Source organism: Micropterus salmoides, unplaced genomic scaffold, assembly GCF_014851395.1.
Source record: "Micropterus salmoides isolate LMB-PRFRI ecotype aquatic unplaced genomic scaffold, ASM1485139v1 Ms_hic_scaffold_20, whole genome shotgun sequence".
Classification (NCBI taxonomy): domain Eukaryota; kingdom Metazoa; phylum Chordata; class Actinopteri; order Centrarchiformes; family Centrarchidae; genus Micropterus; species Micropterus salmoides.
The window spans coordinates 6374305-6398424 of record NW_024041151.1 but is presented as its reverse complement, the minus strand read 5'-3'; the positions used below and the strand labels follow the sequence as shown (position 1 = coordinate 6398424).

Below are 24120 nucleotides of genomic sequence, written 5' to 3'. Positions count from 1 at the left end.
GTATTCAGTTGAGAAAAGAGCCTACTCCAAGCAGGTGATGCTAATCAGCATGACCCTCCTACAACAACAGTGCTGGGCCTATGTTATGTGTGTATGCTATGATTTTAATATTGTACAATGATTTCAAGTTGGTCAATAAACTAATAATCTAATAACAATCTTATCTTGTTGGTTTTTTTTGTATTATTCTTTACACTTGTTAAAGCACTTTGTAACTTGTTTTTGAAAAGTGCTCTACAAATAAGGATTATATTATATATTATATTATAATAACAATACCATAGAATATAACTTAAAGACAAGAGTATCTCCCAGTGACCAAAATAAAACTTGATTGAGCTACACAAGTGGAACATGTTTGCTTCCATGAAATCGAGCAATAGGAGAGCTTCTCTTGGGATTTTGAGATTTCTAGTTAATTCAGGAAAAAAAAGATCCAAATCTCCCCCCCCCCCCCCCCCCCCACATGAAATTTTCACTCACAATTCTGAGATAATTACCTCATTAATTAAGGAAAACAGAGTAGATTTGTTTTCTCTCAAGTGAATGCATTACACTTCACTATAATAATAATAATAATAATAATAATAATAATAATAATAATAATAATAATAATAATAATAATAATAAAGCTTTATTTGAACAGCAGTTTTCTAATACAGGTAAAGTGCTTTAAGTCAAATACAAATTAGTATCACACACAGTGGTGTTAAGAATACAACATCATGTACAAATATGGGGAAAATAAATACGCATCACAGAGTGGTTTGAATTCAAACAAGTCAATGTACAGCAAACCTTCCTCCACCGACGTTAGCAGGTGCAGATATTTCAACACAACACGCTTCTTCTTCAGGGCTCCAAGTGGTCTGAGCGACGCCGCCCGCGCATGCGCACCGTCTCCCTCTCCTCTCCTCTGTGATGGCTGACCGACAGTGACCTCCGTTTCTGCAGCAGCGCACAACTTGGACCGGCTCGGCATCACAAGCACACACAAAAAGAAGAACACGACAGGGAGGGGAGATGGCCGGTATTTTCGGGAAGATCTTCGTGGGTATTTATGTGGAGATAAAACGGAGCGACGGTACGTTGCCGCACACAACACACACTTATACACACCGCCCTCCTGCCGGCGGGTCCGGATGAGAGCAGCCAACGATACCGCTCACCGCAGAGGGGTGTTTATGCTAGCTAGTTACATCTTCTTTTTCACCGGGATGTCGTGTTAAAAACCCGGCGAGTGAAGCGTTAGAGCCGTGAAGAGAAAGAGAGATGTTGTTTTCTGCTGCATAAGACTGTCAGGCAGACACCGACCGGACAGCCCGGGGGAGCGGCTGGGCAGGCGGGCGGGTCCGTCCACCTGTGCGGCTGCTGGCCGGCCATAAAGAAAGACACCTGCCCTGCCTTGCTCTGCCCGCTCCGTCCTCCCCCCTGCATCATGGCCGAAACCCCTCCAGTGCTGCTAACTGCACTGCATCATCCAGCAGTGGCCTGTGCATCCCGGGCTGATGCATGGCTGCATGCATGGGGCCTCTCCCCTCTCTCAGCTGCATCCCATCTCAACCACTGCCACAGAAATAGCCTGGTTTAAATCTCATTCGTGCCCTTACACACATATGGTGGGTTTAAAAGTCATACAGGCTGCCAAGAAGCCAATAAACAGCCAGCTGAAGTTGTGTGTGACATAATGAATGACAAGGGGAAAGTGTCATCATGAGCCACACCCATTAGCATCTCAGTATCCTTATTTTAAACTGTGCAGGAATCCAAAGTGTTGGGCACTGATAAATCTTTTCCCCTGTGTGAAATGAAAATTATAATCTCAGTATCAGATATATTCATGGCTCATTACATGTGTTAATGTCTGCCTCTGATTTAAAGCCAAAGCAGCAGCATATATATATCCTATATCGACTCCCAGCATCTCTTTACGTCCTCTCTCTGCAGGACGAATACACCAGGCGATGGTCACGTCCCTGCACGAGGACAATGATAGTGTGACAGTGGAGTGGATCGAGAACGGAGACACCAAAGGGAAAGAGGTACAGCTGCCACTAACTTTCTGTTATTATGTCTTTGCTGGATAAATCCTGGGATGAACGTCCTTCTGTCTGTTCAGCATGTTGGAAAATTAAGTAAATTAAAGTTCACTTATCAGAAGGTCGGTGGTTTGATCCCCGGCTCCCCCAGTCTGAACGTCAAAGTGATGGCTGGTGTGCAGTTGGCACCTTAGCCTCCTTAATGTGTGTGAATGTGACGTAGAGTAAAGCGCTTTGAGTGGTCGGAAAGACTAGAAAGGTTATACAGACGATTTAACTTACATTCAAACACGTCAGTACTAAGGATGTACTGATCCTGCTTTTCCAGGCCTGATTCCAATACTTGGGCTTTTGGTATCAGCCGATGCCGAGTACTGATCCGATACTAGTGTAAAATTAAGAACTGTTTTCCTCACTGCGAGGAAGAGACTGGGAATCATTATTTTATGTGTGAGGCAACATCATGTTTGACTTACACATTGTTTCCTAACTTTGTAAAACAAAATGCTATTAGTTCTCCTAGCAAAATGTACGTATCACATAGTACACGTGTCATTTAATTTAATAGACCGGCCTCCTTATCGCGATACAGCTATTTGATTCAGTATTGGATCCGTTGTATTTTTGATGTATCTGCAGAAGTTAATTCCTGCACAGCCTTCATCTGAAGAAAATACTGTATAAACACATGGAAAAGTAGTTTGTAAATGCTGAACAAGAAATGTGCAGAAGTTCACATGATAAAGTAAAAGAATATGTGTAGGGCTTATGGGAAGTGGTGTTTGGTGTTAGATTGTTTTGTTTTTAAAGCTACTGTGTTATTTAAACATATGAGGGGAGCCACGCAACATACTGTCGAGTAAAACTCTTTCTTCTGGAGCAGAACCCGGAAGGTCCAGTTTCACTTTGACTTCTTGATCTTAATGAGATTACCTGATTAAATGAAGGTTATAATAATAATAATAATAATAATAATCTCTGTCTTGTTTCTGCCTCAGATTGATCTGGAGAGCGTCTTTGCTCTGAATCCAGATGTTGCTCCTGACGAGGAGATACCACAGAGTCCTGAAACTCCTCTTCCTCCCTCCAATGTTGCTAAAACCAGCAAACTCCCCAAGGTCTGCTCCTCACCAGTTGATAATGATAATAATTCGCAATATAATTTTCCTCAATAACAATATAATTAATGTTAAATTAATATTTGGTTTAATTCATTTGAATCACTTACAAATTAGCACTTAATTTTTCTATTAAAATATTTATTTTGTTAAGAAAAAGGGACTGAAAAAAGATTTTGTCATAATAGTTTTGAATTTTCTACGTCAGATTTGTGAAGTGATCTATTGTTTGGCATCAAGTGTTGGTATCTTGGAAATTTGGTAACTTTGTTTGTCGTCACACAACCCTACTCATTGTTGGTTTTACAAATGCATTTATGCTGCATAAAACATTTGACTTAATTAGACTTGTGTTGAGATCAGCTCATGAAATCTGTCCAAACTGCTCAAAACAATGTTTGATGTAGTTGTCCCTGAAGGTGACAGATACAGACTTTAATCTCTGGGTGTGAGTCTACTTTTAGCTTTCAAATGTTTTATGGTTCTATTTTTGTATTTTTATTTTCAGACAAGACGGACTACAGCAATACCGAAGGCTGAGAACGCTCCACGGGAGAACAGAGGTAATGCCTGGTGCGCACTAGACGATTTTTAAACTTAACAGATTTTAAAAACGTGGGATAACACAGACATACTGACATATTTAACCAGTTTTAACCTAAACACTAGATGATTCAGTAAAGTTGCAGGTCCACACACTCGTTCATACAAACAATTTCAGAGTACTGATTCTGGGGACTTGGGATCTGACACAATCAAATGTGGTTTCAGACATAAACAAACATGAAGCTAGTTGCTCTTATGTGTGCTATCTTTTCCAGCAAAAAAAAAATCAAACCGCGGATGAATTGGAGGCTGAAAACAGGGAATCAGCAGGTTTATACATTTTAAAGCACGATCAAATACACAACACGTTCCGCTTCCCGGACCCAGATTTCTCATCGTGTCTCCGCCGAACCAGTCGGTGACCTTAAGTTTATGTCTGTAAACCCCTCAAACTACAGGATGTTTTAGGCGATAATCAGTTCCGACTAGCCTCAATTCGAGTTTTTAGACTGAGGCACTCCTCCCCAGGGAGGTGTGGGAGAGTTTTTATCATATCTTGACCTGAGTGGGCAGACACGCTATCGGGCTCTTGTCTTTTACATCCAACACACACACACACACAGTTCCTGTTTTACAATCACTGGTGTAGTGAACAGATACAGACGGTACAAACAGAATGAGCCGATGTCTATGCGTTCACAGGACAGCTGAGGTAAAAAAGCACTGTTCAGTGTAATTAAATGCTTCCTGCAGATCTTCATCTACTAGATTCACCTGTCTTCTTTCTCCTCACAAACCAAAACCGACCTGCTAAACTGATGTCACACAGCTCCTCTGTAGAGTTAGAGTCAACATTTATCTTCATCCATGCAATGTTTGAAAACAAAGTTCTGGAAATGTACTTTTGGAAAAAACATTATCAACTGCCTTCACATTAAAATGCACTTGTATAGAAGCAAATGCAGAAAGCAGTAGCTCGCTGCAATAAGCCAAACTGGGCAGAACAGAACAAAGGTTAAAAGATTTAATGTGGATTCTTCATGATTAATCATTTGGTTTGGAAAATGTTAGCAACTACTAAAAACTCTGGCCATCACAACTTCCCAGAGCCAAAAGGGGGACGTCTTACAATGTCTCGTTTGTTTGACCAACAGTCCACCACCCAAAGATATTCAGTTTACTATCATGAAGGACAAAGAAAAACAAAAAATATTTTCATGTCAGAAACTGGAACCAGCTAGTTGTTGCTCAGAGGATTAAAGAATTGATAAATAATCATAATAGTTATATAGTTAGACAGAAAATAACTATTAACTATCTACTAATAAATTTCCTTTCAGCTTTAAACCCAAACTATCTGCATGCAGAGATACGAGTGGAGTTAAGGGGGAAAATAGTTTGTTTGTTTCATAATTTTGTTAAAGTGACCCTTTAACTTGCACAAATGGTTGATTATCTTGGACCGTGTTCTCCTCAGCTGCAGCAGTGGGAACCACCCGGGCCCGTCCCAGCCAGCACAGCCAAGCTGCAGAGCCGCCTCCACCAGCCATCGCTCCCCAGTCTGCACTCAACCAGTCCCTGTTACAGCAGCAGAACGGTAACACACAGTCTCAAGTCAGAGGCTGCAGTTTTTGTAATTTCTGATGTACTTTGAGGTAGTTTCCAAGATCGAGTGTGTGTGTGTTGCTATTTTCTGGTGGAGGGTATGTTGCAAAGGCCACAACCGGTGATGTCATGCTCCCACACAGCTGTGTGTGTGAGGGCGTGAAAGGCTCTTTCACTGTTTCTCACTGGCTTGGCGTCTGGACTTGGACTCATACTACAGCACTTGTTTTAGTTTTCAGCTGTGGCTGTTTTGAATTAGCATAAATGTTTCTTACTGTAGAAATATAAAATGTGCATTTGGAAAGCTGCAAGGATGCGTGAGGAGATCATTTACCTTTTAAAAAGACCAAAGACAACAATTAATGTGTCCTACGGTGTCTGTTCATCTAAAGTCTGATATCTCATTCCTCTGTGTCTCCAATGTTGTCCAAAAACCATGAAAAAACAGTATTTTGATGCCTTATTTAAAAAACAGTATTAACACGACATCATACAAATTATGTGCAAGTATAACCAGAAAAATTTAAAGTATCAAAAGTAAAAGAACTCATTATGCAGAGTGTCAGTGGTATGTAGTTAAAATACAGTCTTCTGATACATTAAATGTAAGTCGCATTTTAATGTTGAGATGCTAACACATGCTAATTACTTATATTATACTGTTTTGTGGTTTATTCAATAGTTATGCATCATATTTTTTAAAGGTATGATATAATTTGTATGAAAATCTTAAAGCTCACTCGCCATCCATAGCTCCACGCAACTCACATCTGAGTAGGTGTGCAGAGCCTTTTATTTGCCAAGTTACTAGTGACATCAGCTATTAAATGTACAAGTAGTGCATCATAGTGGAGTAAAATATCAGAGTATATAGGATTAAATGGAAATACTCAAGTACTGGCCGGAAGTACAATTTTGAAGTACAACTTAGGTACACTACTTAATTAAAGTTACTTTCACTGGACGATGTATTTACATGAACCTACATACACTAGTTTATTTTGACTGTCCCAAACAGAGATGCTGTCCAAGTCAAGTCTCAAGTCTTTGAGCCAAAGTCCAAGTCAAGTCTCAAGTCTTTGAGCCAGAGTCCAAGTCAAGGCTCTAAACTCGAGTCCATGTCAAGTCTCAAGTCTTTGAGCCAAAGTCCAAGTCAAGTCTCAAGTCTTTGAGCCAGAGTCCAAGTCAAGTCTCTAAACTCGAGTCCAAGTCAAGTCTCAAGTCTTTAAGCTCGAGTCCAAGTCAAGTCTCAAGTCTTTGAGCCAGAGTCCAAGTCAAGTCTCAAGTCTTTAAGCTAGAGTCCAAGTCAAGTCTCAAGTCTCTAAGCTCGAGTCCAAGTCAAGTCTCAAGTCTTTGAGCCAGAGTCCAAGTCAAGGCTCTAAACTCGAGTCCAAGTCAAGTCTCAAGTCTTTAAGCCAAAGTCCAAGTCAAGTCTCAAGTCTTTGAGCCAGAGTCCAAGTCAAGTCTCTAAACTCGAGTCCAAGTCAAGTCTCAAGTATTTAAGCTCGAGTCCAAGTCAAGTCTCAAGTCTTTGAGCCAGAGTCCAAGTCAAGTCTCAAGTCTTTAAGCTCGAGTCCAAGTCAAGTCTCAAGTCTTTGAGCCAGAGTCCAAGTCAAGTCTCTAAACTCGAGTCCAAGTCAAGTCTCAAGTCTTTAAGCTCGAGTCCAAGTCAAGTCTTTGAGCCAGAGTCCAAGTCAAGTCTCTAAACTCGAGTCCAAGTCAAGTCTTTAAGCTTGAGTCCAAGTCAAGTCTCAAGTCTTTGAGCCAAAGTCCAAGTCAAGTCTCAAGTCTTTGAGCCAGAGTCCAAGTCAAGGCTCTAAGCTCGAGTCCAAGTCAAGTCTCAAGTCTTTGAGCCAAAGTCCAAGTCAAGTCTCAAGTCTTTGAGCCAGAGTCCAAGTCAAGGCTCTAAGCTCGAGTCCAAGTCAAGTCTCAAGTCTTTGAGCCAAAGTCCAAGTCAAGTCTCAAGTCTTTGAGCCAAAGTCCAAGTCAAGTCTCAAGTCTTTGAGCCAGAGTCCAAGTCAAGTCTCTAAACTCGAGTCCAAGTCAAGTCTCAAGTCTTTAAGCTCGAGTCCAAGTCAAGTCTTTGAGCCAGAGTCCAAGTCAAGTCTCTAAACTCGAGTCCAAGTCAAGTCTTTAAGCTTGAGTCCAAGTCAAGTCTCAAGTCTTTGAGCCAAATTCCAAGTCAAGTCTCAAGTCTTTGAGCCAGAGTCCAAGTCAAGGCTCTAAGCTCGAGTCCAAGTCAAGTCTCAAGTCTTTGAGCCAAAGTCCAAGTCAAGGCTCTAAACTCGAGTCCAAGTCAAGTCTCAAGTCTTTGAGCCAAAGTCCAAGTCAAGTCTCAAGTCTTTGAGCCAGAGTCCAAGTCAAGTCTCTAAACTCGAGTCCAAGTCAAGTCTCAAGTCTTTAAGCTCGAGTCCAAGTCAAGTCTCAAGTCTTTAAGCTCGAGTCCAAGTCAAGTCTCTAAACTCGAGTCCATGTCAAGTCTCAAGTCTTTAAGCTCGAGTCCAAGTCAAGTCTCAAGTCTTTAAGCTCGAGTCCAAGTCAAGTCTCTAAACTCGAGTCCATGTCAAGTCTCAAGTCTTTAAGCTCGAGTGCAAGTCTCAAGTCTCTGAGCTCAAGTCTAAGGCTCAAGTCTTTAAGCTAGAGTCCAAGTCAAGTCTCAAGTCACTCGTTGTTATAATGCATGTTCCATCCAGGCTGCTTAGCTATAAGGAATTCTGTAACTTTAACCACTTTTTCCCCACTTACAGAGCACCATGTAATTTGCAATGCAATTAATGTTGGCTTATAAACTACTGTAGATGGCTCATGCTGAGCTAAACATGTTCACTAACCTCGGGTTACTAATCTATTTTGTGTTCAGCGCTTCTGTGTTCGGGCCTTGTTGAATGAAGTTTTAAAGCCAAAGTTTATGATGAATGGCTCAGCAGCTGCCGGTGTTTGTTGTTCTCTTTCACTTGCCGCCGCTTGCAGCTGATACTACGTGTTACATAGGCAGGTTATAGGTAACGCAGGGAGGTGAATAAGCACGCTCAACAGACATTTCATAAAAATAAACGATGTTCACGAGTCCAGCAATTCGAGTCCGAGTCAAGTCTGAAGTCTTTTGAGGACGAGTCTCAAGTCAAGTCTGAAGTCTTTTGAGGACGAGTCTCAAGTCAAGTCTGAAGTCTTTTGAGGACGAGTCTCAAGTCAAGTCTAAAATCTGTGTGTGTGCGACTCGAAGTCTCTAACTCTGGTCCCAAATACTCACTAGAGCACCATGTGGGGATTCATCGGTCACTGAAAATAATCCCCAACATATGCACTATTTGCTAAAAACTACAGTTATCAGCTGTTTAAGGAAATTACTGAGTCCTTTAAAAAATTAAATTAAATATTTGGGACCTCTTTTTAAAGTTTTATGTGTTCTGTAGGAATGAATGGTCTTGGGTCACGAACACAATCCTTATCCTTGCATCATTTTGGTTGTTAATTGTGATTATATATAGATTTTTTTGCTTTCCAGCACGGAAGAAATCCAACTGTGTGAAGGAAGTTGAGAAACTGCAGGAGAAACGAGAGAAGAGGCGACTTCAGCAACAGGAGCTCAGAGAGAAGAGGGCACAAGTGATTAGCAAACACACACAGTATATACACACACACACATACAGTACACATGTACACAGTTTTTGTACTCACACTACTCCAACACAAATATCTACTACTTTACTGTAAAGTTCATTCTCAGTGTTTTGTGACCTGGAGGCTTCAAGTTTCCACATGACTCTTGTAAGTTGCATGTTGGACCGTGATTGTCTTCCAAATTATTTGCGATTTAAGAGATTTAAAGTGCCTGGTGCGCTAATGATCTATAATGTATCAAATAAAGCAAAAATATGGCTTCAGGTCTCGGGCTGGATTCGGATCTCAATCAGAACTCTTGTAGGATAATATAGACATACATACATATCACAGTGTACATATCACAACACATCTCATCTCGATCTCATATTTCCAAACTAATAACTTAATATACCGGTATGAATTTTCTCTGATTTGCCTACAGAGTTGATTGTAAAATACACAAAATGCCAAATACTTATCGAAATCGCAATGTAGCCATCTGCAATTTTCAAATCGCAAGAGGTGCAATATTTGTTAATGGTGATCTGTGTTTCAAAATACGTTTTTAATTTGAATATTGTTGTGCTGCAGAGATGTCCTAGCCTACACTTCATATTTTAGAGACTGAAGAACCAACTCCATAATTAATTTTAATGTGTTTTTTTTCAGTGAAAAATAATGAAAATTGATTATTCCCCCTTGTATCGCAAATCATATCGCGATACTAATAATACTCGCAATCTTTCGGCCCTAATACTTTTGTTTTTCTATTCCATTTCAGGAGGTGGATGTCAACTTACCAAACTATGAAATCATGTGTATGATCAGAGACTTCAGAGCCAGTCTGGACTACAGGCCTTTAACCAGTAATGATCTGGTAAGTCTGGTTTACAGTTGTGTTTCCAGATTCAGTGTTAAGTAACTTAATCTTCCACAAAAGTTGTGTGACAGAGTTAATAAAGTGCCACATTTAATGTAGGTTTCCAAGTTACTGAGTAAGAGATATGAGACACTGGAGACAAATTAGTTTTCAACCTGGACTTTATGGAGTTTGCAGCAACGTAATCCTTACAGGCAATTGAGCTCCGTCGAAGTACGTCCACTGAAGTGCTTGTTTTGGCCACTGACAGGCTCAGATTGTTATTATATGTGTCTGGCAACATTAAGGAAAGGATCCCCAAGGGAGATAGACCTTTTGTTGTTTTTTTTTTAACGAGCAAGATCCTTTTTATTTGACCAGAAACAGTCGCTATCTCACTCTCATGAAAGCCACCAGACTCCATTGACAAAAACAGTAATTTTACCTCTGGTCGGTTAGTTTGTGTGACTGTGGTGTTTATATCCCTTTAAAATATTAAATTCACACAATAACACAAACAAACTAAACGACCGAGGCAGCGGTAGACCTGCAACTCCTGTGTTCTGCGAGGTGAAATGACTGTTTTTATCTATGGAGTCTGGTTGCTTTGACAAGAGCGATATAGTGACTGTTTCTGGTTAAACAAAAAAGAGCTTACTATTACAAAATAGAGGTCTCTCTCTATGGTGATCTGCTCCACAATGTTGTCAGACACTTATAATAACAATCTGAGTCTGCCGGTGGAAAAAACAAGCCCTTTAGTGGATGTACTATGTCGGGGCTACATTGCAAAAGTTGTGAACTTGAGGTGTTAAATGTCTAAACAGAGGCTCTTTCCATTGTCTGATACAAGGGAATAAACAGTACATACAGCACATTACAATTTATCTGTTGATGTTTCAGATCGAGGAGCACAGGATATGTGTATGTGTTCGTGCACGTCCCCTCAATAAAAAAGGTAAGAGTTGCTTTATTCACTAAGTGTGATCAACAGAAAGCAAAGCAAATTTTTCACCTTGAGTCATTCGCACAAATTTGACAAATCATGAACAAAAAAAAAAAACTGATGAAAAATTATGTCCACGTCTCTTCAGAGTTGTCAATGAAGGATTTGGATGTGATCACCATTCCCAGTAAGGACGTGGTGATGGTCCATGAGCCCAAGCAGAAAGTGACCTGACCCGCTACTTGGAGAACCAAACTTTCCGATTTGACTACGCCTTCGATGAGAACTCCACCAATGAAATGGTTTATAGGTAATGTGTTTTTTTGTGGAACCCCAAAATGTTCAATAATAAATAAATAAATAAGATATAATGAATAAATTGTGTAACAACATTTTACACTAGTTTTTTTTAAATCTCTTAGACTTGTTAGCTCAATAACTGCAAGCAGCTATAGCCAATTAGCTCCTGTTAGCTGGAGCTAACAATGCTAATGTTGTTTTGAGTCAACCAACTAGAGGCTGTTGCTGTAAACAAACATCTGGAGGCTTAGCTTTACAAGTAAAGCTCACGCTACCGATCAAGTTAGGCCAGCATCAAAGTGAATAGTCCGTGTTAGCATTGTTACCTTTGTCTTTATCTGACAAATATTTGATTGAATTTGAATGAAATAACTCATTAGCTGATGCCGTTAACATTGTTTTTTAACTTTGATACTAATGATAAATCAAGTTCACATCTAACTAGTCAGCTAGCAAAGTAAGTAGCATGTGCAGCTCTGTTAAGCTAAATAAATAACAGATTGTAGTTTCTGTGTACTGTGTTTATTTACAGACAGTTGACAGTTCATAGATTAAATTAGCTGTCAAAATTAAAAAGTTGTTGAGCTTGCTAGCTTATGAGGCAGGTGACATCCTTAATACATTTACATTTATTCATTTAGGTGACAGTTTTATCAAAAGCGACTTACAATTGCTATTTATGTCCGAGGTCGCCCGCCTCTGGAGCAACTAGGGGTTAAGTGTCTTGCTCAGGGACACATTGGTGGGTCACAGTGGGGAGCTGAACCCGGGTCTTCCACACCAAAGCCATGCCTCTTATCAACTGGGCAGTTTCAACAACACTACCATGAAAAGTGACATGAAATAAAAAGTGTCTACTTAAGTTAACTTAGTTTTAATGATTTATCTTTGCATTTAATATTTTCCAGGGTTTGGTCATGCTAACTTGTGCTCTTCTGCTCCCAGGTTTACTGCTCAGCCGCTGGTTGAGACCATTTTTGAGAGAGGTATGGCGACCTGCTTTGCGTACGGACAAACTGGAAGTGGAAAAACACATGTGAGTGCCTTTATTTTAACTTGAGAAGAGTTTCGGTTTGCAGGGCACGTTTTCCTGTTGTAACTCATATCTCCTTGATAGACGATGGGAGGGGACTTTTCAGGAAAGAACCAGGACTGCTCTAAAGGGATCTATGCACTGTCTGGTTAGTTTCTCTCATACCTCTCTATCTTCACTGCTGATTTTACTCCATTTGACTGAAATCAAGTCTCTCTTTATTGCCTTGTGCAGCCAGAGATGTCTTTCTCATGATAAAGAAGCCAAACTACAAGAAGCTGGATCTCCAAATCTTTGCCACATTTTTTGAGATTTACAGCGGGAAGGCAAGTGTCTTTCAACATCATTAGTAATTAATTTATTCAAGAACAGGATGAAACCTTGATGCAGGCGTTCCATCAAATTCTGTGCCTGTGATAAAAAGCATTTTATCAACTTAATTTAGGAAATGACTCCTATCTCTGCTGATATTTAGGAGAGCTCCAGAGGTGTCCTTAACTGTTCAAAAACTGAACTATTTTTGTGAGCGACCTTGTTTGGGATGCAAATTAGACACATGCTGTCAAGGTCCTTTCTGACAGATAATCCAGCGTTGCAACTGTGATAATTTCGTCACAACCAACAGCTTAAGCAGTAATAAATGAATCTTTGATCACTCCTCCAGCACAGATTCATTCATTCATCTCCACCACTGTGAGTGTGAAGTCATGGAAAAAACAAGCTGATTCATGCAAGTCATAATATTATTTATTAATTTATTTTATGTTTGCCGACTGCTGGGCTATAATATTTAAGACATGTTAACAGAAGATTTCCTCCCATCTGTAAAGGGACCTTGACATTGCTGCACAAAATATCCAACGCTGCACAACAGTACACACTGAAAAACAACTGGATTGGGCTGACATGGATAATTTTACTATTTCATAATTATCCTTTATAGCTTGCTAAACTAAGATAGCGACCATGGTAAACATTATACCTGCTAAACAACAGCATGTTAGCATGCATAGAATCAGTCTTGTTAGGCCATGCAAGTCTCTGCCATCGTTTACTTCAAAGCAGACTATGCAAATGGAACATTTGAATTTAAAATACATTTAAATTCATAGTTTTTGCATTTACCTAGATTTGCCTATACACAAAATTTTCCTTTGTCTACGATTGCAAACTGGAAAAGAAAACTACAGTTCATCATAATTCATTTTTAAATAAATACTGCCTCACCCCCCCCCTTCTAAAATCCTCTATTGTCGTAGAGTAATTTTAGTCCAAGTTTATCTTTCTGTGGTGGCTTTGTTTAATAACCCTGTGTTCATTTCAGCTTGTTATTTGTTGCAGCATTTCAAACTGCTGTTTAGAGGTCGTCTGAATATTTGGAGAGAAACCTTACAGACACCCTGCTAGGCACAGTGAAGCTGTAAAGATGTCAGGTGAAACATGACTGAACCGATTTGTTTTTCAATTAAAAAAAAAAAAAAAAGGTGTTTGACCTGCTAAACCGCAAAGCCAAGTTACGTGTCCTGGAGGACGGCAAGCAGCAGGTCCAGGTGGTGGGGCTGCAGGAGAGGGAGGTGAAATGCACAGAGGACGTCCTCAAACTCATCGAAGTGGGAAACAGCTGCAGGTAAAACAGCAGCAGAAGTAGAGTAGATGAGAATTAAAATTTTGGACAGGTCCTCAAGAATGTTGTTTTTTCCCCCCTCTCTGTCCCCGCGTCTCCTTCAGGACTTCTGGTCAGACCTCGGCGAACGCTCACTCCTCTCGGAGCCACGCTGTGTTCCAGATCATTCTGCGTCGGCGGGGGAAGATGCACGGAAAGTTCTCCCTTATCGACCTGGCGGGAATGAGAGAGGGGCAGACACATCCAGCGCTGACCGTCAGACTCGCCTCGAAGGAGCTGAGATCAACAAGAGCCTGCTGGCACTAAAGGTCTCCTCCTTAGTAATTAAGATATCCTGTGCATCAGTGACCTTACTGCAATGGTTGAGCAGTTTTTGAACTGTGCCTGGATCTGTGGATGCTTGCAGAGTCGCACTGAATACATTCACAGTACAGTCAGGAAGAGTGTTTGTGTTGTGGAGGTTATTCAGTCCTAAAACACTTGTGTCAAATTGGTTATGACACGTTTTGGAAAAAAACTTAAATGATGGACCATCCTTGCTCCACACTCTGGATATGAAATGAGACTACATGCACAGATTGTAATGTTCTGCTGCTAGGGTTTGCTCACATCAAAACATTAACATAAGACTTTGATTACGTTGTGAAGTAGTGTGGGATTATGGGAGTTGTCTTCATCACCATTTCCTTCACTGCAGTCAGCTTCTCCTGAGCCGAATTATCTGCAGGGTCTCCTCCTCCCTAAAATAAATGCCAGTAGAGTAAAACTGGTAGAAACACTGTGTAAAGCACTTTCAGGTTAAGAATAGTGTTTCTCTGATGCTGTTCGGCAGACACAGGACGTCCCAGAGAGGCTGCGTGCCGAGCTTGCTGCTAACATTTGCTCAGATTGTTTCTCTGATAACTTATGCAAACATGAGGATTTAATATAGATGAATTAAAGTTATTTAAGTTATTTAGTTATTTATCTGTACTTTTAGTTTTTTACAAAGTTGAAGTTTATTGTTCAAAATTGACAAAATTTTGTTGAAAACTTAGTCAATTTTATTTCAGTGGGATTTCAGTGACTATATTTTCAACATTCAACAGGATTTTTTGGTCATATTTCATGGCAAAATCTGGTAAAATCCTTTTTATACATTACAGTGTTATAGCGCAGGTTTATAAGTGACACGCCACCACAGTTATGGTGGCCTGTTTACTTCCATCGTCAACCTGTATTCGTAAATACGGGACCAGTGGAATGATCTATATCAGTCACACCTGTGATGGTATTTAATTGAATATGATATAAAACAGAAAAGCACTTCGGAAGCTCAAACTAGAGAAACTTTTACATTGTTCTTGATAAATACACAGTTAAGCACATCTGTTGTCGACCATTCCTTTTCCAATATTATACTGTGTTGTGCTTTTAGAAATTGTTACTCTACACAGCCGCTGATGATGTTCCCGTCTTTCTGCAGGAGTGCATTCGAGCTCTGGGCCGAAACAAACCTCACACTCCCTTTAGAGCCAGCAAGTTAACCCAAGTGCTGAGGGACTCCTTCATAGGAGAAAACTCAAGGACATGCATGGTAAAATAAAAGCAGAGCTATGTTATTACTGGACCTCCTGTGGACAGACGCATGATGAAAAAATACGATGACAGATTTCTTGATAAATATGGATCTAACTCGGTTTTTGTTTCCCTGCACAGATTGCAACCATCTCTCCTGGAATGGCATCTTGTGAAAACACCTTAAACACGCTGCGATATGCCAACAGGTAAATCTGATGTTCTGAACTGGGACACAAAAGACACAAGAATTAACAATTTAAAATTTCAAAAGGTGTTTTAATGTCTTGTGAATAAAGGACACAATATAATTACATTAAATTAAATATTTTAGTTATCCAGCGTCAGAGGCTGTGTGTAATTAGAAATGGTTTCTCTGGTTAAAGAGCTCAGCTGGTGTTTCTATTCAACACGACTTGGTTGTTTCCGAGTGAAAAGACACATCAGTCTGTAACACCACTATATGACCAAGAGTGGTCGTTTTGTTTTGGTAGTTCAGAGAAACAATCAGCTGATCACCTCACATCAATTTGAAAACCTCCCAGTTAAACTTCATATCAGAAAGTCCCTAATTGCCACTTTATAAAAGGTAATGTCTGTCTGCTGTGTTGTGCAGAAGTAGCGTACAGTGGCTTTATCAGAGGTTTTATCAGAAGATGCTGGAAAAGAGTTTGAGGAGAGCAGTGAAAGTTAACTAAAAGATGTGAGCCGTAACAACGAGCTAAAACAGACTAAAAGACGGGAGCTGAGGGAAAGTGCAGAGTTTAATGATAATTCTCTGTGGGTTTGTCACTTCAGGAGTCATTTGACCTGTTGTTTATATAAAAAAACGTTGATTAGTGCAGTTGTTTCTCTAGAATAGCACCAGTTACTATTTTATATCTTAAATAAGTAATAAGTTAGTCTTGGTTACCTTTGTGTCCCTGTTTATCTTCCTTCTCCTCACATGCTCACGCTGACTGAATTACATTAATGTGAGAATGGTTGCACAACATAACATGATCCTCTCCCGTCTCTTCTTCTTCTGTGGTTATGTGTTTTTCTTTCTCTCTCCTACCATACTTCCAGAGTAAAGGAGTTTGGGATAAGTCCCTCAGACATTCCCTTCTCCCAGAGCGGAGGCGGAGGGAGTCGCTCTGAGCTCTCCCCTACTTACGAGTACGATCACTTTATACTACGTCTCTCATCGCTTCTCTCCACAGCTCCCCTCACAGCAAGTCACCGAGCATATGACATTATCCACATTACTCACTAATAACCACTTTTTGTTGCTTCCTGTCCAGTCAGAAGTTACCCCAAGTCACTTAGAGCCATGGAAAGTATATTTCAGTTCACGGCTAATATTCTATATTTTCTCATTTAAAAAAATCCCATGAAAAGACTAAAACCATTGATGAACGGTGAAGTATTGTCTGTGTATCAAAGCCTGATATATCTTCTCCCTCTGAGCCTTACAGCTCCATTGTTGTCCAGAAACTATTAAAACCCGTCAGTGAGTCTCACTGCTGCACTGGGTGACATGTTCCTTCCTCACCATGAACACACTGTAGTTTATTCTGACTCAGTCCCACACGCAGATTCATCCACCGCTGAAAGTAGTCCCCAACAAATGCTCTATTTCCTCCTGAATGAGTAACATTTGATAAAAAGCTCTGTGAACAGCATTTTGTTTTTAAAATCTTTGAGCCTTTTTTAACAGTGAAACTATTTAATTTGTACACATCAGCTTGGGTCTACAGTGCCACAGACAGGGTGGTGGAATGAGAAACTATTAAGAGATGAATGAACACATTGTTGGTTTTGTTCTTTTGTTGGGATTTGTTGAAAATAACAAAAAAAGAAAGTCCCCCTCCAGACAAACGTGTTGTTCTTGCTACCTCACTTGGATGTTTTACCTTCACTGTGTAGAATGATAGAAGGTAGGTTTATTTGTCACATTACAACAGGTTGTAAAGTGAAATTAAATTTGTATCTCCTTTCTGCTACGTAGCAGATGCAGAAATACAAAAGCAATCATAAAATGCTAAACAGAAAAAAAAAAACTATATTCATTGGAGCAGGGCTGAGGATGAATTAGAGTTTAAAAGACGGATAGTTTAGGGGTGGAGCTGCTCTGCAGTCTGGTGGTGCGGCAGCAGAAACTTCTATACGTCTTCCCAGAAGGCAGCAGGGTGAACAGGCTTTAGTATCCTTTGGGCTCTCACCGATATCACCGAAGCTCAGGAGATGGGTACCAATGATCTTCTGAGCAGTTTTAATCACCTGCTGCAGAGCCCTCCGGTCCAGACTCGTACCCATTCACACCCGGTATTAACATGCAATTAGTATCTGCATACGTTATCTGGACACAATCGGATCAGCCAGATCACATCTGGAGGCGGTCTGACTCGCACTGGGATCAGATCTCAGCCAGGTGTAAATGTGACCACATTCTTAAGAAAACTAACTCCACCTCTTACTGCTAGCTTAAGCAAGCCCGGCAACAAATACAAATTGTAGCAGTAAAGTTAGCGAGCAAGTCTTCCCTCACAAAAAGGGGATTTAGAAATGAGTGACTGCTGTTTAATTGCTTCCCTTGACCTGAAACCCGTCAGGTAGTCAGCCAGTAGATAAAGTTTGTATATTGATATCCGACCACAATGTAGGCAGAATCTAGATAACGAGAGCGCATTTTAAAACCATATGTAAATGTAAAGACCTCACATGTCATCACCCAGATTCAGATCACGTGTTAATACCAGGCGTTAATGTGGCTGTGTTCACAATTATCTGCTACAAAAGGAGGAAAATTTCTCTGTGCTCACCTTTAATCTGAGAATGGACTTTACAGCGAAGTAGGATACATCTAGTGTCCAACGGTTCAGCAACAAGAATCGCTTATTCATAAAGGACTAGATGTAATTTTACGTATTTATAACAGGTTAATTTAACAGTTGTTTGTAGAAAGGCCACATCAGACAAATTATTATTCCAAGTAGAGTATTTTTATTTGTCTGGAGGGGATCTTTCCAGATGACAGCTTACCTGAAGGCTAGTAAAATATATTCAGTAAATCTGAGGAAGGGTGTGTATCACCCATGATCATGCACTTAATCCATAAGTTAGTAGAAGGGATAACTTCTGCCTTTTTTTGTAGCTATTAATTGGTCATTTGTTAACCGTTTTCTCCACCATCCATTATTTTTTACGTTGACCTGCTTTAATTTTTTCCAGGCTTGACTTCATCTAAACCTGCACGGGGTCAGTCTGTAGTGTTTGTTGTTCCTCTGGCATGCTGAGCATTTTCACCATATTGCATGCAACAGTTAGCTACAAGGTGTTGCTCATCAGATACCTCATCAGCAGCAGTTATTTCACTAGCAGCACTGATGTGTTGTCAGGGTGAAGGAGCTCTCTGTGGACCCTGCAGCGGCGATCGACAGCCGTCAGGGAGGACACATCAACCAGCTGGAGGTGCTGGAGGCTCAGTGGGGAGTCGGGAGCTCTCCCCAGAGAGACGACCTGAAGCTGCTCTGTGAACAGAACGTAAGCTCTTACTCACTCAGGTGTATGTAGGCCTGGTTTAACACACTCACTGTGTCTCTGATGTATAAACAACATGATCGTGTTTTCCTGTAGGAGGAAGAGGTCTCCCCGCAGCTTTTCACTTTCCATGAAGCCGTCTCTCAACTTGTGGAGATGGAGGAGCAGGTACTGGAGGACCACAGGGCGGTTTTCCAGGTACAGTAGAGCCTTTATTTTAATAGTGGCAGGTCTTTGGGCTCACAGACAAGCAATCGTTCACGTAATGTGCAGCAGGCTGGCTGAAGCGGAATATAGATCAGATTAATACATTCAAATCACTGGTCTCGTAACTCTGAAACCGCTAAATCACAGCGTAGTAGGATGCCAACAACAGCTTAACAAATGAAGAGACTGCTCTCCAGGATGTTGTCTGCATTCACAATGTGGCACAAATCTGCAGCCAGAAGTACAATGTGTGTTTTTTAAATAGTTAATGCGTACAGAGAAACAGCAATAGTTTGTGGACACTGTTTTTTATATGATAGCATTAATACTTTATCTCCCACTGTAAATGGTCACATGATATTCTAACAGATCTTAACAGAGACACAGCAACATTTGCACTGTGGTGCGTTTCCAGTTTTAAAAACATGAAACGGCGTCGTTGCTAAAGACTTAAAAAGAAAGCCATTTTGCACACACAGCGTTGTCGAGCGCTGCAAATCTGTCTCCCACATGAAGAGCACTGAGTTAAAACCGTTTTTGCAGGCACTTCCTACACACGTCACAAATGGTGATGCAGATGAACAGTCTCATCCTCTTTCATGCTCATTTGAGAGTCAAAAGTGGGGTGTTTCTTTTGATTAGTTAAATGCATCAAAATCAACTTCAGAGGAAATTATGTCATATTGCAAATAACAGCTTACATGTTGCTAGTTTGGCATCAACATGGTTTCTTTTGCACTTGATTTAACTGAGCGACAGATTTGTCAACATATCTGCACAATATATACTTTATCTGGACAAAATAATCAGTTGTTCATCTGGTCATGATAAACCCAGAATATTAATTAATTAATGTTTTATTATTATTTATTTTATTACAAATTTCTTTGATTCATTCATTTGAGCAGCAGAAGTTTCTAACATATGATCTCATCACAATATACTTCCACTAGTAATGAATAAAAGATACTGATTAACTGATTAACAATCAGCCAGTCCTACTGTATAAAAATGTAATCATAGTAAAATAGTAAAATTTCATTATACGTGATGTTTAGTCATTAAATTGGTTTAAATTAATATGAATCCATTAATCAAAATGCGTATGAACCCTGACATACTAGATCAATGCAGACTGTTTTATCAGTGCTCCTGCTTTAACCACACTAAATGTTGATTCAAGTATTTATGTTTGTCCTTCATTGTGCCAGAAACAGGCATCTAAAGACTTTTTCCACCAAAATACAAACAACTCAATTTGCACTTTATAATTTGAATAAAACTCTACTACCATTAAAATGCCATGAACACACAGACAAAGCTAATTTCATGATCAAGAAAATATTAAACTGTCTGGTTGTACCGCACAAAAATAGAGCCCAAATAGTTATTACTGACATAATTTGAAATGTGACTCACAGACTAATTCCCTCAAGTAGTCCACAGAAATGTCTGCTCTCAGATGAAGGCGGTTGTTCATTCCCGTTCTCCTGTTCAGTCTCATGTCTTACATTATAAAGTTTAAACAGCAGCATGTCTTTACAGGAATCGATCCGCTGGCTGGAAGACGAGAAGGTGCTTTTGGAAATGACGGAGGAGGTGGACTACGACGTCGAGTCGTTTGCAACTCAACTAGAGCAAATCCTGGATCAGAAAATCGATATTCTCACCGAGCTGAGGGGTAAAGATCATTCATCCAGTCATTATATGCCTATTATAAAGTCGCTTTGAGACCTGAAGCCCTTTACGTTAATCTGATGCCAGTTTAACATGTCTAGGTCGGATCTAGTAACATTAACAGCTGCAGCAGCACAATGAACAGAGAGAAATTAGCTTCTGTAATTAATTTATTATCTTGGTTTTCATCTCTTGTACACAAAACAACTGTTTAATTAAAGTCGAAACACTGTAAAAGAGCCACTTTTAATTTGTGGAGATTCGTATTTTGTGAAACTATTTTTAACTTCACCGTGTGACCAGAGCTGACGAGGATATAAAAAAACGCAGTGGTAATCAGAGCAACAGTTTTCATTCATGCATGGATAACTAAATGAAGATCCGGGGAAAAAAACTATACAAGCAGAAATAAAGCAAGCAGCAGAATTCTCTCTAATCACGTTAAATAATCAAATATATCTGTGGAGAGCGAAAAGCAGGAATGTCCAAAAACAAAGGTCTTACGTTAAATCACGACGTACATGAAGCATTATTACTGACATATTTGCAAATGACAAGGTCATACAAAATGTAAACCATACTTACGTGTTTCAGTTTTTTTACCCATTTACTTAAGATTTCATTAAACTAAAGGTTTTTTTTCTACCTTATACAAAATAAACCAACACAAAGAGGAGGATCTTTTGTAGATAATAAATATGAAACTACAAAGAAATCAGGTTTGAATTTGAACATTGTTACTAAGCTTGTTTACTAAATACTTATTCAAAGATGATCCATTGAAGAAACCATCAAGTGCATCTTTGGGTGGTGGGAAAAACAACACTGATAGACTCTTCTATCCCATAAAGAATTAATGAACAGTTACTGAATGGTTTGGGTTACACTCATATTGCTCCAAAATTTAAATAGTTGACTGGACTGACTAAACAAATAAAATATGAAGAAAAAGTAAAAACATACAACTCTGATCTGTCTGGAGCGACGAGACTTCCTCAAATACAGAAATGTCATTTTTTCTATTCACAATTTGAAGATTGTCTGCCGCTCTTTTAACTACATCTTAGGTGCGTTCGAGATGACTGCGGCTGACTTTCGCCGACTTGATAGTCTAGTCATAGACTGTATATAAGAAGAGGACATAGTCAAATGTTGGTTTGTGGACTGCCGTTTTGAAGCCTCGAGTTTGGCAAATAGGGCACCGCCATGTTGAGTTTTTGCAACCAGCGGCATCGGACGTGACCATATTTGGATGAGACGGTGCATCTGTAATTCACATAAACTGTTATTTTAACAGATAATTTTGTCTAGCGAACAACAGCGCTGATTAAGTTCACACAGTGTCGTGGATACGAGTCACTCTTGCCTGACTGACAGACAGGTCGCCATGGTATCGACTTGTCAATCACAGATAAAATCCCTATTTTCCTGCCACCCGCTGTTTATCTCTGTGAACAAACTTCTATTATTCATAACATTGTGGTGTAAATGTTCTGTCTTGTCTGAATAAAGCTGTAAGGAACTTCAACGTAAAAGTCACCTCTGTGTAAATGACAAAACGCCATCACTTTAACAGACAGATGAAGCAGCGATGTTGAGTATTTAATGTCTGAAAAGGGTTTTAGAGATTCTAAACACACATATTTCTTTCTTGATAGTTTAGTCATTTTAACCTGTGCGGTTATATTCTCTCTTCTTTCAGATAAAGTCAAGTCTTTTCGTTCTGCACTCCAGGAAGAGGAGCAAGCTAGCCAACAGATAACCCCGAAGAGGCCTCGTGCACTATAGACACATAAAATATATGATATTTCACTGTAATATTGACTCGTGTTAAGAAAGATGAAGGCCTGCCGTTGAGGTCATTGTTGACGAACGAGCTGATTTAGCTCAGCTGTGATTTTATGACTTACTGTCTCTCTGTGCGTTCGGTCTCTCTTCAATCTCTTTGCTGTACAAGCTGCCATTGCTTCCCATCATCCATCCATCTGTAAAACCAAAGAGCAGACCGTCTTTGCTCTTCCATCCCTCTTTGAAGTGTATTTACAAGGTTTTGTATGTGTGATATGTCACAAGTGCTTCATGCTAAAAAACAAAAAAAAAAGGTGGATATTTATTTGTTTTAAATACATTTTTATAGGATCAATCATAGCTTATCCTCACTTTGGCAATTTTATAAAACAACTTTTGCCATTTTGTGCAATATTTGGAGGATTTTCTTCCTGTTTAACCCCCTCGTTTCAGCTCAGGGGTGAACGGGGCATGCCGAGTTTGTGTGTTAAATGAGCCAATGTGTGTTTGTGTTGATAATGTATGTAATATATGTTGACTGAGAGAAAGCTTAAAACACAAAACTAACCTTGCATTACATTCATTGGCCTAATGGGGGCACTATAATCAAAGACAAAGCAACTGAATTCAGAGTCCACAAAAGTATTGAAACAGTAATTTTTCATTTGCCAAAATAAAGAAAGGCTACTTCTTGCTGCTGTACTTGTTTTTATTTATTATAATAAGTCTTGAGCTGTATGTTTTAATCTCTTACCCGCAGACAGACTTTAATCATGACATTTTCATAAATTCAGATTTTGAATTAATTACATTTTTCTTTAACCATTTGACTTGAGTGCATAATGGTATACAGGAAAACGTGAAAAAAATAAAGTATAAGGCTTGTAATTCTTTATTTTTGTTATTATAAACCAATCCCACAAAAAAAGACAGAAACCAACAATGTGTTAGTCTGTGTTTCTACTTTCTGAATTCCCTACATTGTCTGTGGCTTTCAGCTTAAATTTGATCCGATGAAAATGTGCAGCTGGTCTCAAAAGTACAATTTTTAAAGGCAGTAATTTCATAGAACAGCTAGGCACTGTTGTTTTTCACAAACAGGTGACAAAATATTATCAAATGGGGGTCTGTGGTCTAATTATTGTCAATTTAGGAGTCCTTGTGGAAAAGTTTGAGAAGACTAGTTCTAGTGCATTGATTTATAAGCAGTGCTACCTGCAACGACTGGAGAAAAGCTCAAATAATAATAGAAATAAAGATTATAATGTGATAAACATATTATATTATATTAAACATTTGTTTTCAAGGGGGAAAGGGGCACAAACAGGACTATAAATTGGTGTGATTTTTATCTGTAACCAGTAGGTTTTACAATTAAGAGTGCATGAAAACTAGTTATCAAGGTCAAAATAGAAACTGGTAAATGTAAATGAAACACCTGTTGCCACTCACCTACTCTGGGGAGTCTGGACATACCTTCAGAAGCAGCAGGTGAGCGTTTTTAAAACAACTTTTTTTGGCGGTTTTCAAACATGGCCGACTGACAGCTTCATCCTTCACCCGGATTTAATGTTGTTAATGCTCCTATGTGAGGTTCAAACAGCTGGCGACGTTTTTTAATATGATGATGTTTAGCAGTAGAGGTATAAAGTTTACCGTCTTCAACATCTTAGTTTAGCATGTCTTAGCATTAGCA

The 24120-nt window shown here is 39.5% G+C and overlaps 1 protein-coding gene and 1 long non-coding RNA gene across 2 annotated transcripts; one reads left to right on the top strand and one right to left on the bottom strand.

Moving 5' to 3' along the window:
• The first annotated feature begins 794 nt into the window (after nt 1-794).
• Nucleotides 795-23126, top strand: LOC119914617 (kinesin-like protein KIF2A). The gene is given in 23 exon segments (XM_038734039.1): nt 795-1084; nt 1948-2042; nt 3038-3157; nt 3666-3720; nt 5181-5300; nt 8814-8914; nt 9693-9788; nt 10674-10728; nt 10865-10939; nt 10942-11026; nt 11962-12052; nt 12134-12197; nt 12284-12375; nt 13534-13676; nt 13778-13887; nt 13890-13981; nt 15139-15249; nt 15372-15439; nt 16299-16388; nt 18611-18755; nt 18849-18950; nt 20505-20640; nt 22339-23126. Coding segments are annotated over 23 exon segments (2193 nt in total). The 5' UTR covers nt 795-1023; the 3' UTR covers nt 22425-23126.
• On the bottom strand, nt 18657-24019 carry LOC119914620. The gene is made up of 3 exons (XR_005446796.1): nt 23877-24019; nt 22547-22621; nt 18657-18742 (listed from the first exon to the last, which is right to left on the bottom strand). It is a non-coding gene; the product is annotated as an uncharacterized LOC119914620 (long non-coding RNA).
• Between the last annotated feature and the right edge of the window lie 101 nt (nt 24020-24120).